Source organism: Haliotis rubra, unplaced genomic scaffold, assembly GCF_003918875.1.
Source record: "Haliotis rubra isolate DU_JTF1 unplaced genomic scaffold, ASM391887v1 Scf212, whole genome shotgun sequence".
Taxonomy (NCBI): Eukaryota; Metazoa; Mollusca; class Gastropoda; order Lepetellida; family Haliotidae; genus Haliotis; species Haliotis rubra.
Window position 1 is genome coordinate 49,713 of NW_025766137.1, and position 15,427 is coordinate 65,139.

General features: G+C 38.5%; 1 protein-coding gene across 1 annotated transcript in view; it reads right to left on the reverse strand.

Annotated features, from left to right (window-relative positions):
* Window positions 1–6,731: 6,731 nt before the first annotated feature.
* Window positions 6,732–15,427, reverse strand: part of LOC124276722 (GRIP and coiled-coil domain-containing protein 1-like) — an 83,806-nt gene continuing 75,110 nt past the window's right edge. Inside the window, exon 7 of the mRNA XM_046712364.1 lies at window positions 6,732–8,038. Coding sequence (XP_046568320.1) covers window positions 7,247–8,038 — 792 coding nt within the window. The 3' untranslated portion in view covers window positions 6,732–7,246. The remainder of the gene's footprint in view (window positions 8,039–15,427) is intronic.

Here is a 15,427-nt window from a genome sequence, read left to right on the forward strand (position 1 = left end):
CTGTCTTTCTCAAGCACAAAAAACTTATAAACCTTTGCAACAATCGACTGCAAATCGTTGGCCATAGTAAACATTGTGATAAAGACGTGCATGCATGACAGGAAACTTATTTATTAAGATTTAAGATTTATCTTCATTTTTCTTCAATGAAGAAACGATAATTAAGTCAAGTAGCACAAACATTCAACATTTATTTGTTTAAAAGAAACGTTTATTTATATTTTTGCACCACCTGTATTATTAGCTAATAATACAGGTGGTGCAAAAAATATAAATAAACGTTTCTATTTTAGATTTCTCATATTTAACTGAAAAAATCTTGAGTTGTTGATTTGGTACGAAATTCTCTCCTGTAAACTGCCCGTTAAATGCATGGGAATGTTAAATAGATTGAAATAAAAATTAGGTACACTATAGGCGAGTTGATATGTTGACAACATAGTACATTTATCACCTTTATCAAAGTATTAAGGCTAAAAAGCATTTTTCTAGCATTTCCGACAGTACTTTAGTCATCCCAAGGCTTGGTTCCTCTGATATCTCTTAAGTCGTGGCATGGCGATTGTGTCAAAACAAGGATGATTTCAGGTGAGTTTGGGACTCATTTTCATTGGTAGGGTTGTCACGCTATGCTCATGCATTTTCATTTTCATTATTGTCATACCAACCTTTTACCACGTCTGCATTTTTAGGTGAGTTTGGTAGATATGCTTTTTCATCAGAAAACACACTGATTTTTGTAATAACTGTCAATTTGGATTGCAAAACATGTTAACAATCTGTTACAATCATAAAAAATACGGCACCTTGTCAGAAAGAGAATTTGCATTAGGTTTTGAAAGGTTGCGTTTCTTTTTTGGTTCAGTATATGTTAGTGACATTACAATTATTTGCACGATAATCGAGCAAACAAAAGATGTCGAAAACCCATAACACATTGATATGTTTATTAAAAGGAATCAAAATCATCTGAATTTTAAACTCATCCTCACGGTTTGTGGACATCAGGCATGTCCTTGCTCTGTGAAATGAGGCTGTATTTACAAATGATCCTGGAAAAGAATTGTACCTCATATGCCGAGGATATCAGCCTGAGTGTAATAAAGTTCTGTTCTGTATTCAACAAGGAAGCTGTCCTAGACTTCTCATCCTCTGAGTGTCAGTCGTAGTCACACTTGTGATTGGTTGCTTCATAAATCCCCTTTGTTATACTCAACACAAATTTCCAGGGAGTGGGTGGTCCCAAATTACGTGATTTCTTATGTGAGGCCCCTTTCGGTCTTCAGGCCCAGACTGTCCCTAGTATCCATATCATTACAACTTGGTAAGCTCTATGTTTAATGTTCTATGTTAGCTCTATGTTCCAATCCTAAGCAGCTGATCCTCAATTTTATATCGTAAACTGAAATAAGTTCTAAATACGATGTTTCTCTAACTTCCGGAAGTTAACAGCCTTTCAACGTAGTCTCGTGAGAAAAAACGAGATCTCGTCCCCATTTCTCTGGCATCCAAAAGTCTTACACTTACCTTTTACGCTCTTTGAGTTTCAGCCTTTACAAAAGTTATTATTTCGTCTTTACGTACGTTACTAGTTTTTTTCTTGTAGGGGAAGTGTCCCTTTACATTTTTGGGTACTTGGTTTGCTCGTACCGTTAGTGTTCGCTGTTGGTCGAACTGTCTTTATGCCTTATAGTGCCTAGCCAAGAGGCAGAACAATCAAGCCAAGTGGCAGAAAACAGTGTTCAAATCACTGCAGATGGTTCCTTTGAGGAAGAATCAAACCGCGGTCGTAAGAGAAAACGAGTGGACTGGAAAGGTTTCATGATACCGAAGAAACGTGATCAGGCGAAGGCCGTTTTGAGGTCATCTAGCAGCGATGTTTCAGATTCATACGATTCGAGCAGTGTTTCGTCTGATTCGTCAAGTCCTACGTTTTCCAGTGATTCAGACTCTTGTGTTGAAATCATCCAAAAGAAATCAAAATCTAAATAGAAGAAATAGTGCCACTCTTGGAAAACATTACGTGACACGAGATCCAAAATGGCGGACGAGTATGTTCGTTTTCAGCCGTCAACTACGAAAGTGAGTTCTACCATTGCTGATGACATGGTTGATTATGCCTCGAAACTATTCACTACCTATGAGAAAGACCAGGTGTTAGATACCTCGATTCTTGAGGAAAACCCAGTGCCCGAAGGTATTCGGGTCCAGAAATTGGACGATGAATGGCAGGACATGCTAGAAGAAGGCAAATATGCGTCTGTCAAAGCCACAGAAGCTGCCCTAAAGCATATTCAGACGCGAATCATGAACGTCATGGGGCCCCTAACTAAAACATGGGCTATTATGGAGAATGTTAGGAAACATGGAAGTGAGAATTTAGAAGTCCATGATTTTCTGGCCCTAATAGAGAAATCTGTGTGTTTGCTGGGACAGGCAAATGTTGTGACTGTTTTTCACAGGAGACTTAACATCCTGGCCAAAATAATGAAGAATCAGAAGAAAGCCCAGCGATTCTTGACTAAGAATGCTAAACATCTCTCTTCAAAGAAATTGTTTGGGAAGACATTCTACAAGAAATTGGATAAAGTATCCAGAGAACGCAAGAAGCGAAAGTCAATTGAAAACCAGTTCACCTTTTCTCATAAGAGACCGAAGCTGTTCAAGCAAGACAGAGAGGTGACCTTTCAAGCACCCTTTCAAGGGAGGCCTCCCGTCAAGAACAGAGGCGGAGGCCGATTTCCTTATGCCAACCCAGTCACTTACAGTCGACAGCACAGCAGAGGCCGCCTCAACAGTTATAACAGAGGCAGAGGTTCAGGAAACAACGCCATGCCCAACAGCAATCAAACCAAAAGGTATGTCACTTTCATTATCAAACCCACAAATACTGCATGCTCAGCCTCTGAAATATCCCATGAATATCCCAGTGTCACAGAACCAGCCTCAAATAGATCAGTTAACCCTTCTAGACATACACTCAACAGAAATTGGTGTGTGTGTGTGTGTGTGTGTGTTTCGTGGGGTGGGCGGGCATCAGACACTTTGTAAGCAATTGGGAGAAGATAACCAAAGACCAAACCATATTGCAAACAGTAAAAGGGTGCAAAATAATGTTCAATCAAAGACCATACCAGAACAACCCGGTCGCACAATGTCCAGTCAAGACAAACAGATCATGTCAACAGAGATAGACAAAATGCTACAGATGGGGGCAATTTGCAAAGTCCTACTGAACAATTCGCAATTCTTGAGCACAATCTCTGTAACAGACAAAAAGTCAGGAGGATACCGACCAGTATTCAATGCCAAATGATTGAACAAGTTTGTGACTTATCAACATTTCAAGATGGAAGGAATGGTGACAGTCACAGAGATGCTGATGGAGAACAATTATATGATAAAACTAGATCTGAAGGACGCATATTTCTGCGTACCAATACACAACAAGCACAAGCAATTTCTGTTTCCAATGGGAAACAGAAACTTACCAGTTTCAATGCCTTCCATTCGGCTCGGCATCAGCACCCAGAGTTTCCACAAAACTCATGAAGCCCGTCATATCCATACTCAGACGTCTGGGCATGAGGATCGCAATTTACTTAGACGATCTGATTATCACCAATCAGAATCAGGAACACCTTATCATGGACAAAAACTCTGCCATCTTACTACTGCAGAAACTGGGCTTCGTGATCAACTGGAAAAAGTCCATGTTAGAACCATCACAACAGATGGAGTTTTGGGGGTTCAAAATAGACACGAAGAAAATGACCTTAGCATTACCGTCAAACAAAACAGACAAAATAATACAGGAATGCAGAACAATGATCTCCCAGAGGAACACTACAGCACGAGAGTTATCAAAACTAATAGGGATGTGCACAGCTTCAATAATGGCAATTCTACCAGCCCCTTTGTATTACAGGAAACTGCAAATGTTGAAGACACGAGCATTGTCAACAAAGACAATACGACGACAAGATAGAAATCTCAGATGTGTGCAAAGAAGAACTCAAATGGTGGATAGACCACCTGAACGAGTGGAATGGAAAGTCATTCATCAACCCATCTCCAGACCTAACGATCACCACAGACTTATCCCTATTAGGTTGGGGAGCAGTCTGCCAATCACAAATGACGGGGGGACGGTGAAGCCCAGAAGAACAAGTGCATCACATAAACGCACTGGAATTGAAGGCAAGCCTACGAACCATACAAACATTTGTGAAAGCAAAATCGCAAATACAAGTTCACATCAGAATGGACAACAAAACAGCAGTGGCTTACATCAACAAGAAAGGCGGAACGAGGTCCATTGTCCTAGTCAACCTGGCCCAACAAATCTGGGACTTCTGCATAGAGAGAAGATATCATTAACAGCAGAATACCTCCCAGGGAAGGAGAATCCGATGGCAGACTGGGAATCCAGGCATTTCACAGATCCAGCAACTGGATGCTGAAGAAGTCAGTATTCGATCAGATCAATCGATTAAGGGGAGCATTGCAAATTGATCTATTTGCAGACAGATTAAATTACCAATTTGACATTTACGCCAGTTGGAGACCAGACCCCCACTGGAGTAGTTGGTGTGTTGAAAGGGAAGTTGATCCGTTTCAAGCCATTTTGGCAGATATAATCAACTTCCTCAGTGACACTTCGATCAGCTATTTCTTAGATACATCCTAAAATTAATGGGATACCAGTAGGTCAGTATGACGCTATCAAAGAAACAATGACTGCCATTTTCAATGAGAGACCACCAGCCCGCAAATACTCTGACATCTGGGATGTTGGAATAGTACTGAACTACATTTCAAAACTAGGGCAGAATGAGGCTTTACCAGACAAAACCTTGACGCACAAACTAGCTATGTTACTAGCATTGACTAACGCTAGTCAAGCTTGTGAGATACACAGCATCAATCCAGAGCACATTCAGGATTTGGGAGATAAAGTTGAAATGACTTTAATCAGACACACAAAAACTAAGAAAGTTGGTTTCAAATCAGAGAAAATAACTCTGTATCCGTTCACTCAAACGACTCTGGATCCGATTATCACACTTAAAGCCTACTTAAAACGGACAAAACATTGGCGTACAAACACAGAACAAAAACAGCAACTCTTCTTAGGGTACACGGCTCCACACAAACCAGTCGTTACATGTACCGTTTCCAATTGGTTGAAGAACATTATGTCACTGGCAGGGATTGACGTGGACAAATTCCAAGCTCACTCAACCAGGGCAGCGGCTACATCGAAAGCCAAAGCTCAGGGAATGTCTGTAGAAGACATAATGAAATGTGCCAATTGGTCTAAAGCAGGCATATTTAACAGGTTCTACAACAAACAAATTGATGGTTCGGATACAAGTTTATTTGCAAAAAAAGTACTACACAGGTAACTTTCAACCATCGTATTTAGACCTTATTTCAGTTTACTCACAAAATTATAATTTCATTTCGCATGCTACGCATGCTTATAAAATTCCCCATTATTACCCTGCATAACCCAAGCTGCCTGTTAAGCACTAGAAACTGAAATAGTCATATGACATCTCCCACCAGGTACACAGTTTCTGCTGGGTGAACAGAGCCAATTTTGAAGAAACTCACTTGCATAAGGTGAGACAACATGAGTGCTCGTAAGAGTAGAGGATAGTGAATAGTGTGGATCACCTCACCGGTTGATCACATCTGAAATGCTATGGTGGTTCAGTTCTCTGACAGGGCAAAGCGACAGTTTTTCTGTATCATCAGGCCCAAGAATCGTTGACAGCAGTGGAATAGTAAAAAGTCTATCTGGCTGTCCTGGCAAGTGATTCTTCACTGTAAAATCAAATTGGAGACCAAGGAAAACTTTGGTGTTCTTCCGCTTAAACTGACACAGTTCACATACAGCACATGGTGTCTCAGTACTATTGATAGATCCAACAATGGTGGACGAAACTTTCTGGATTGATCTGCCAGCTAGTAAGAGTGCAACGAGGATTGGAGTTCACTCACATTTTCAAACTTTTGTAGCAGTCACTGTAGCTACAAATGTGTTAATCACACCTTTAACAAACAGAAGTCAGGGCTTTTCAGGCCAGAGACATTGTGACTATGGCTCATTTCTAAAGTAATGTTCCAGAGGTTATTCAAAGCAGATTTATAGCATACAACATCCTCTTGATCTCTTTACCCAAAAGAACCAGTTCCGATCATCAGTGGTGAATTGTTCCATACACTGTGTGAAACCTATTCACATGGGTGCTCTCTATTGAGAACATTGGAGATTATATACTATTCACACTTTGCTGAGGATCAAATCATTGATTCAACAGAAAACTATGATGTGGGGTCTAATTTGGTTTAAATATCTAAGCTTATTGTAATCATGAATCCTAGGTTTCAGTATGTCACTGCATCTGGTGGATCCCATACCTGCTATTGACATGTGTTGTTTATTTGTCAATGACTTGTTCCATGATTTGCAAAATGGTTGATTGGTGCCATGAAAACCTTTTTTATAGTTCCTCATATCAAGTGCATAAGGTTAGATTAAAGTGGCTGTTTGCCTAAAGAGGGGTTACCATGTCATTATTTATCTAGTTTTAAATGGATACAATTTCAAATTATAAATCTATGTTTAGTAAAGTTGGGAATTCTTGTGATCCTTAGCAAAGTGTGAGTAGTATAGGTCTTTGAATGGCATTCAGAAGTGATACACATAAGGAAGAGAGATTTTATGGATGTCAACTTCTATATTATGAGGAACAATGCAAACATATACTCCGAAATGTTGTGTTCCTCCTAATAAAGAAGTTGACATCCATAAAAACTCTTTTCCTTATTGGAGATTATATACACCATCCCAAACTTGAATAAGTGCCTTGAATCCTGCATCAAGGAATGTGGATATTTGACAGAACAAAGTGATAATGGCTGTAACCTGATCCTTGATGAAAAAAGTTGATATTCACTGATGAAATGCTCTTGGATAGATGCAGTTTATCAGCTATCCATGTCAACAAAGACACTGTGTCAATACTCTTGATACTACACAAGAGTTGAAGGAGGATCGGTTTGTTTCACATTCTTATGAGCAATGCACGTTGCTTGGACCACTGTCTACTGTAGGTAGGATGGTTGAGTGTACTGTAAAAATTTCAGTGTATGATTCATGGAAAAAAGAAGTATCTGGACAAAAAAGGGGAAATTTTGTCTCAACAGTAAATATGACTGCATAATTTTCAGCACCCTACAAAGAAGCATTTGAATTTACCATATCTTTCTCTTTTGGACTGAACTGCAATATTGTCATAATGGCCTTTAACATCTGCTTTTTGCCACTTTTATCTGAGCTTATGAGAAAATTATACACTACATTTTTTAAGTACTCCAGATTGGCATTTTCTCGCGTGACATTTCTTTGCTGTTTCCATAGTTCTTCTGTTAACTTCTCATTTTCTTCTCTGAGTTTATCTTGCCTTAGGGTACTGGCATGTTCGATATCCCTTAATGCTCCTTCTAACTGTCTTTTATGTTTCCTCAAACTTGACAGCTCCACATCCCTTCGTGCCTGTTCTTGGGAAAAGTGTAACAGCAAAGTTTCTCCCGGATGTCCATGTGACTGAGCAAGAAGTTCTTTCACTGCATCTTTCCCATCAGTATCTTCTTGCTTGCCAGGTTCCATGGCAACATCTGAGCATTCATTCATATCACTGACATATTCTGGGTTCACATTGTGACTTGTAAAAGTTTTCAGTGCTGCGATTTCTCCATCCTTCTCTGCTAACATTGCAATGGTCCTCTCCCTCTGCTTCTTTAATTCATACTCCATTTCCTTGATTTGTTTGGCATGTTGAGATTTAATTGTTATGAGTGTTTGTCTGTGTTGTTCCTGATCTGCCTGCAGTGTTTTACTTAGGTGGTTGATTTTCAAATCTTTGGCTTCTATGACCTCCTTATGCTCCTGGTGACCTTGCCTTAGTTTCTCTCGCAGTTGGCTGATTTGATCTTTCAACATCTCCAGATCTTTGTTGGATGAATCCTGCAACAAATCAAAGATCATGTACACAGTGCATTGGAACAGATGAAATGTTCAGACAAAAATGTGAAAAAATCAGGAGTAAATTTAGTTCATTTTAAACATAGCATCATGGCTTACCTGACTAGTGACATTTTTCATATTGTGCACATGAACAAGATCAGGGTGAAATTCAAGGTTTTCAGTGAGACGTCTCAGCATGTTGCTGTACATTTCAGTGATAAAAAAACAACAGAAATTTGTTCTGATATTGTCTGAAACTCAAGTGGCAGCATGGAAACACTTTCTAATTTTTCCTAAGGTACTCTGGGACTACTGGGCCATTTATGGGTGGGCCTAAACCTCACATATTAGAGGTAGTATTCTAAGAATTATTATCATTGTTGATAATGTTAAAAATTCTTATGAATACATAATAATATCCAGGTAGCCATGAATCATCTAGATGGAATTCCCCTGACACTTACATCTTAACTGTTTCTCTTAACTCGGTCCTTGGTTTTTCATGATATGAGCGGGTAGCACGATTCACATGCATGTGGATTGTGTTTGGCAAACCCTTTCAAAATGAAAACTTGTTTTTCATTACCTATTCAATGGCACCATTGACATATGATCATCATCGATAGCTACATTACTAAGATGAAATATATCAGGGGGTTCTTATTAAGTTCCATGTGTATATATGCTAATCAATTCTGGAGGTTGGGGTTTGATTGATGCAGTGGCTCTTCATGATAGAATTTTATTGTGTACTTTTGCACATATTTATTCATCAGATGACCCTCTGGTGATGCATGTCAAAGACTCATGAAGAAAACAAGGCGTTCCACAGCTATTTTAAGCATGTAATGGCTGGACAAAATCTCAAAGTTGAAGTTGATTTTGTTGATGGTGATGGACTGTGGGACAGAATAGTGATGGGGATAACCAGGTGAAGTTATTCACCAAGTTTGCCCAGAATCGGTCATTAAAGGAGCAGCTTTCTGGGAAACCACTGCATCATGTATATATGTAGGATTTAGATCTATGGCGGGTTTCCTAATCTGTTTGATTGTTCAATTTTTACATGACGTCTTTGCATAATGATGTCATTACGCGATAACATAATCGCTAACCGTTCCCGATGTTATTCGACACTAACCGTTCATGGCGATAATAATCTCAGGAAAATCTTCAAAGCTAAGAAAATGGGAACCATAGAAAATGATGGTTTTGTAATTGCAGAGCCACCTACAAAGAAGAAGAAACCTGTATCAAAAGATCCCAATGCAGAAACATTTTGGAACAACATGGAAACAATATGTGAGATTACAAAACTGAAAACGCTTAATCCAAAATGGGGAAGTGTAATGATTTGCAAGATCTTCTTGTTTGCAGCCAATGAAAGAATGGTAAGGAATATCCTTGAGAATTATTTCTTTGACGAAACATCACAAGTGATTTTTAAGAAAAGTGTTGAATAAGACACCCCACATCGGCCATGTTGCACTAAAGAAGAAATGGTAAAAATCATTGTTAAAAACCACACACTGGATCGGCGGCCATTTATTAAAGCATTCGCCGCTCTGTTTTCCCGGTTGTACGGGAAGCTGTTAAGGTGTTGTTTGACATCAATGTAAAATGTGAGGAATGCAACAGTGCAGTGAATTTACCCAAAACCACCCGGACGAGGAAGCCAATTCCTGCGACTTATCCTAACTCCCGGTAGCAAATAGATCTTAAGAAGATGCCCACCTAGAAAGGGTTCAACTATGTTTGTAACATTGTGGAGTGCCTTTCCCGGTTTGCACTCTGGAAAGCTGTTATAGTGACTAATTCAGGACAGCCATCGTCCAAATATTTAAAAAGTCCCAAAACTATGTAGCCAAGAAATGTGAGAGAGTTATTGTAAAAAATTTATTCTGCATTCTTAATCCCTATCACTACCGCAGGTGGTTAATGTTTTTGTAAGGTTCAAATCATAGTTCATCCCTTTGCCTGCCCGGCAGTTAATGCTATGCACCTGTGTCGATATGCTAAATTTATTCGATGGGAGGTTTCTGTTATATCACATTTTCTATCTATGATATCCCCCCACAAAAAAAATGGTGATTTCCAAAAATTTCCAATTTGAAAATATCATTTCCAAAAATTGGAAAATTAGGAAGGATTTTACCACTACTTCTTTCAGTTTCTCCTTTACCCAAGGATCCCCATGAGTGTGTAGACTTACTATTTCATGCATCTTTTGTTCTGTAAGAGTTCTTACTGTTGATATACATAATGCATCTTGCATATGACATATCTATTTATGAGAACTGCAGGAATATAAGCAGTATTTTGATATTATCCATTTGTGCTTTATATTAATGTAACTGCATCTGATGCGTGAAGAGATACATTTTTGAAAGTTGGGATCTTGTTTAAAGGAAGTGTTTTCTATTCGTCGTCCTATGCGATCAACTAGGAACCAATTCTATATACAGTATTCACTCATCTGCATCCTTCTCGTTCTAAGTGTCAAAAATTGATATTGACTGTTATATTTGCCCCTAGTATGGCTAGCATATTCCAAAATACTGTTTTAAGTGCATGTTTTACTTGTTATCCACAGAAGCGCAAATATTTTCCTCTGTCACGGTTTGTATAAACACAAATTACATAGACCTACATTACATCATGGACTAAATATACGTTTACCGGACTCACTGACTGACTGGACAAGGTTTATTACATGTCATAAAAGTGAACCCTTGCCTGGGAATAAAAAACAATCTCTAATTGGTACCCTCTAATTAACCCCTGCCACAAGTGATGGACTGTTTGGGTGGTTTATCATTGCGTAATCAACAGTCAACAAAGCATGAAATGTTGTTTTAAGACTAGGCGAATAGGGATGTAGGCGAATAGAGAACAACCCATTTGGGTTTGTGGTCAGAGACGGTGTTATGCAATTGGTGTATTCACGAAATATCATGAACTTGTTAATAGATAATTGGTTATGTTGTCCACACACGGGTGGACTGAGGCAAAAAAACAACCCAAATGAATTCCTTCTTAAAAACTTCATAGTGTAACTAATTAATTTGGTTATTTACAATACAAAGTGACTGAATGTTTAATACATTATTAAGTTTAGATCACGTTAAATAATTTCTAGAGAAATCAGTACACAAGTTCATATTATACAGATGTTTCCAGAGGCAAATAGTTTATGAGATTCTAGTTTAACTTTATGAAAAGCATGATATTCCAAAATAAGCAAGCCAATCTGATCTTTAATGCTCAGGAATTATTACCACTTACATGACAATTATAGTCTGAGAAGGTGTAGGCTCAGGAAACCGACCTTTCGATTCTTATAAGGCTCAGGACGTCGACAAGCGGTACGCTTTGAAGTTTGGGTGATATAAAATGGCTAATCTCATGTGACGTGTTATTACAAGGCTGATGGTTGATGGAAGTGAACACATCGCACACGGAAGCCGATCGTGTCAAAACATGATCAAAACATGATAATGATGAACACATTTAAAGGGGCACTGATCCAGAGCAATTTCCATGGACTGGTTGTTGCTTTTGCTACTGTTTTTCTCACCTGAGTACCCGGATGATATCCCAGTATTCTTGACTGGTCCGTGATCACTGTTGCGCCACCCGCATGCACAATAGATAGTATAGGTATAGATTGATGAACAAAAATGAAATCTTTTTTACTCAATAATATTTCCATGTATTTCTTATGCAACAATGAAGTTCTTTTCATATCCTCCAAACAGTGTCGGCCCATAAGTTTTTTCAGGCAAATTAAATTGCATGTAATATAGCGAATACTACTCCCTTGTTGTAACCCATGCTTGGTGGTAGAAACGCTGATTGATTAATTGCTTTTATCTTGCACAGCGGATTTGTCAAAAGGTAGTGTTTATGTATGTAGATTTACTAATCTATACTGAATACACCCTGTTGTAAAGTACCTGTGTAAAAACAACGTCTTTCCTTCAAAGGATTAACCGCCAATACGTTGATTGATTGCTCATTATTGGCTAACTAAATTACTTTTTTAAAGAATGGTGGACATCATGCAATTAGTTGCCAGGTGTGCTATCTTGGGTGACCAATGGGACTATATACCGATGTGAAAAACCTGAAACAGTGACGTGATCAGTTGAGAAACTACCACTAGTTATCAATCAATCAATCGTTTATTCCACCATGGCTACGTGAAATGCTCGAATTTGATTGGTCAGTCAATAAAATCAGACGGTATCAATTTGGATTGAAAATGCGTCTGATTTCACGGCGCTTCACTCCGCATGTATACAACACTGTCGCACGACTTCAGCTTGGCCACCAACATGACTAATATCAACACAACAGACGTGATGGAAATGAGAAATTCGCACGATAACGGTCTTGCGAAACACAAAATATTAGCCACTCATACTCCATCATGTCCCGTTGCATCGTTCAAAATGTCAAAAATTGAACCACGAGAATTCCGCTCTCTGCCTCCTTGCCTGCAAGGCTGTCACTGCTATATTCGTACACTTTGAAAAGCTTGGCCACAATTGTGTCCCAAATGATGAGAACAATGTTGCAAGGAATCCCAAGTTAGTCGCATGTACACAAAGCAGCACTGTCTGTCACTCTTTCGTCGCATGCCCGGGTGGAGGCACGTACGTGAAATCATGATCGACACTTGCCAGTCATAAAAATTAACAGTCTTTGAAGAGTTACAGGTCATAGGTCGATCAGAAAAAGATGTATTCTTCGATTCTGCAGGGTTCAGGTTCGACAGTCAGTCAAGTATTTTCCACTGTCACTTCGAATTTCAACCTTTCGCAAAATGTAAACACTGGCTCGTCCGCCATTTCAAACTGTTGCGTAACTGTCTACTTCTAAGAAAATAAGTAGGTCAGACGATTCCATTATAGTGTGGCCAGGGGGGTACAGTAACACGGGACACAAAACAATAGGCTGGTTTCGGTCGTGTGGAGTTATGAGTATAAAAACCAAGTTCTTAGGTGTTACATTATTGCATTGAATAAACAGTAGTTTGTTTTCTTTGGACAGAATATTTTTTATGTTGCAATGTTAAAAAAAATACGAACGGCACCTACCACTCCCTTCACAGACGATTTCAATGCGCCTCTTGTCCCATGCCGGATTACGCAGTGTCTTCCGCAGGACGAGGAAGTTCGATGTTAAATCAGTTATGGTAGAATGGAGATAAACATACTGTGTTTGGAAATTAGATGAATGTTAGACTGAATTGATTGTCTCTAAATTAATCATTTGAAACCTCATGCTACGCGTTCGGCTTCAAATGAAATTTACAGACTATCAATTTGGTCTAACATTCATCTAATTTTCAAACACAGTACGTTTATCTCCTAATTCCGCATATGTGGCCTCCGGCCCATATACAGATGATGCAACAGGTTGGCATTTGCATGTTACAAACTTTAGTATCTCAGACGTAGTGCACAGTGAAAATAATGTTGTAGCTTAATAATAATGTTTGTATCATTAGATGCCATTAGGTTGATGAAACTAGTTTTTATATTATAGGATGTACAGACAAACAGTAGGTATTTAGATCTTAAGCTTTCATATGCTGGACATATCATAACAAAATGAAATTCATCTTCAATCATGGCTAACTTACACACTTTACACAGTCGCAGTGACCACTAGTTATAACGACATATCACTTTTTCACATATTAGACTGTTAAAAGACACATGACATGGAATGGGATTCTTTGTCAGCTGCAGATGAATGGCATCTCATTCCTTTATGTTGATATTGGTGGATACATTCCTCGAACAAGGTAATAGCCTGACATAGTTGCTATAACTTTTGTCTGTTTTAATTTTAATATTTGCATTCTGTTTTTCTTCATTTGTTGTAGCATTCAACAGAATCATTTTTTCGCCGTGAAGTGTAATGAGACAGACAACATAAACTAGGTCGCACTAAGGGCGTGTGTGTGAATATGATTCTCGTTGGCAATCTATAAAATGTCTACATATTACAGTCATGTTATAAATTCACTATAAGTATAAGCAGATTGTGTGCCTTTTATTAAGTTTCAAAATGCATACAAATATGATGATAAACTAATTAGGATCATAAGACAAAATACTAAAATACAAAGACGTACATTGACTTCGTTATTTTTCAGTCCTAACATGCTTTACCACCGGCAGATGGTTAAACTTAAAAATGTTTTTTTTAATTATCATAATAATGAAGATGGAAATATTATTGAGAAAAAAGATTCCATTTTTTGTTGTTGCTCAGTCTATAACCTTATACTATCAATTGCGCATTTTGATGGTGCAGCAGAGGTCACGGACCAGTCAAGAATTCTGGGATATCATCCGGGTACAAAAACAAAAACAAAAGCAACAACCAGTCCACGGAAATTGCTCTGGATCAGTGCCCCTTTAAATATCGAGGTAAAAAAACACAGAAATAAGATCAAATTGGATCAGTCACTATACCATCTATGCATTAGAAAATCTAAAAAAGCCTACACTACTGGGATACTTTATTGCAGTCAAACAGGAACTATCGGGGGTATTTTCAAATAACGGCATCTGATGGGCATCCACCCTTCCTAATGTCCCGCTGTTTAGGTTGAAGAAATTTTGTCAAGGTGGCCAGAAGCCCAGTCCCTGTGTCCATCATGGTCGAGGGAGCAGATACTGAACAGCTTGCAGCTTGGTTTCGTAATAAGACTGTTGGCGAGAAACATTAATCGCGCTGGATCAGTGCCCCTCTAACTACATGGGGATATATAATGAGAAGAAGCATGAAAGTGTACATTTGATTTCGAAATGGCTAATGCTCAGCTTGAACATAAGTATATTCCTACCTCTTGTTGGTGCAATATGCTGGAGGCCAGACAACCCACGAAGAAGAAATACCGATACCTGGAACGTCGTCTTCAAGAACTGAGACACCAGGTTCAACTGGTCAGACAGTTTGCTGATTCAGCGTCTCTTCTTTTACATCTTTAATTATGTTTTAATGTACGTATAAATGTGCATGTATATTTAAAATTTTGTAATATTTTGTAACATTTCGTAATATGATGTAATATAGCTATTTATAATTCCTGTAAAATGTAGCATGTTGTAACATGGTTAAATAAATCTGTCCATATAGTCCCCCGTTAGCACTCGTGGCTTATGCCTTGTATGTGTTTTATGTTTTAATGTATATATACTAAGTGAACTGAGACTGAAATAAACACTATCTTTATACATATATTTGGCTTGTTATATCATTAGGTGTGCTCTCAGCCACATAATCCGGATTATCCTCTTCTAACAACACGTAGGCCCATCATTCTCTCTATAATCCAATGTTATTTGCTAACGGACGTGAAGTTTGGAC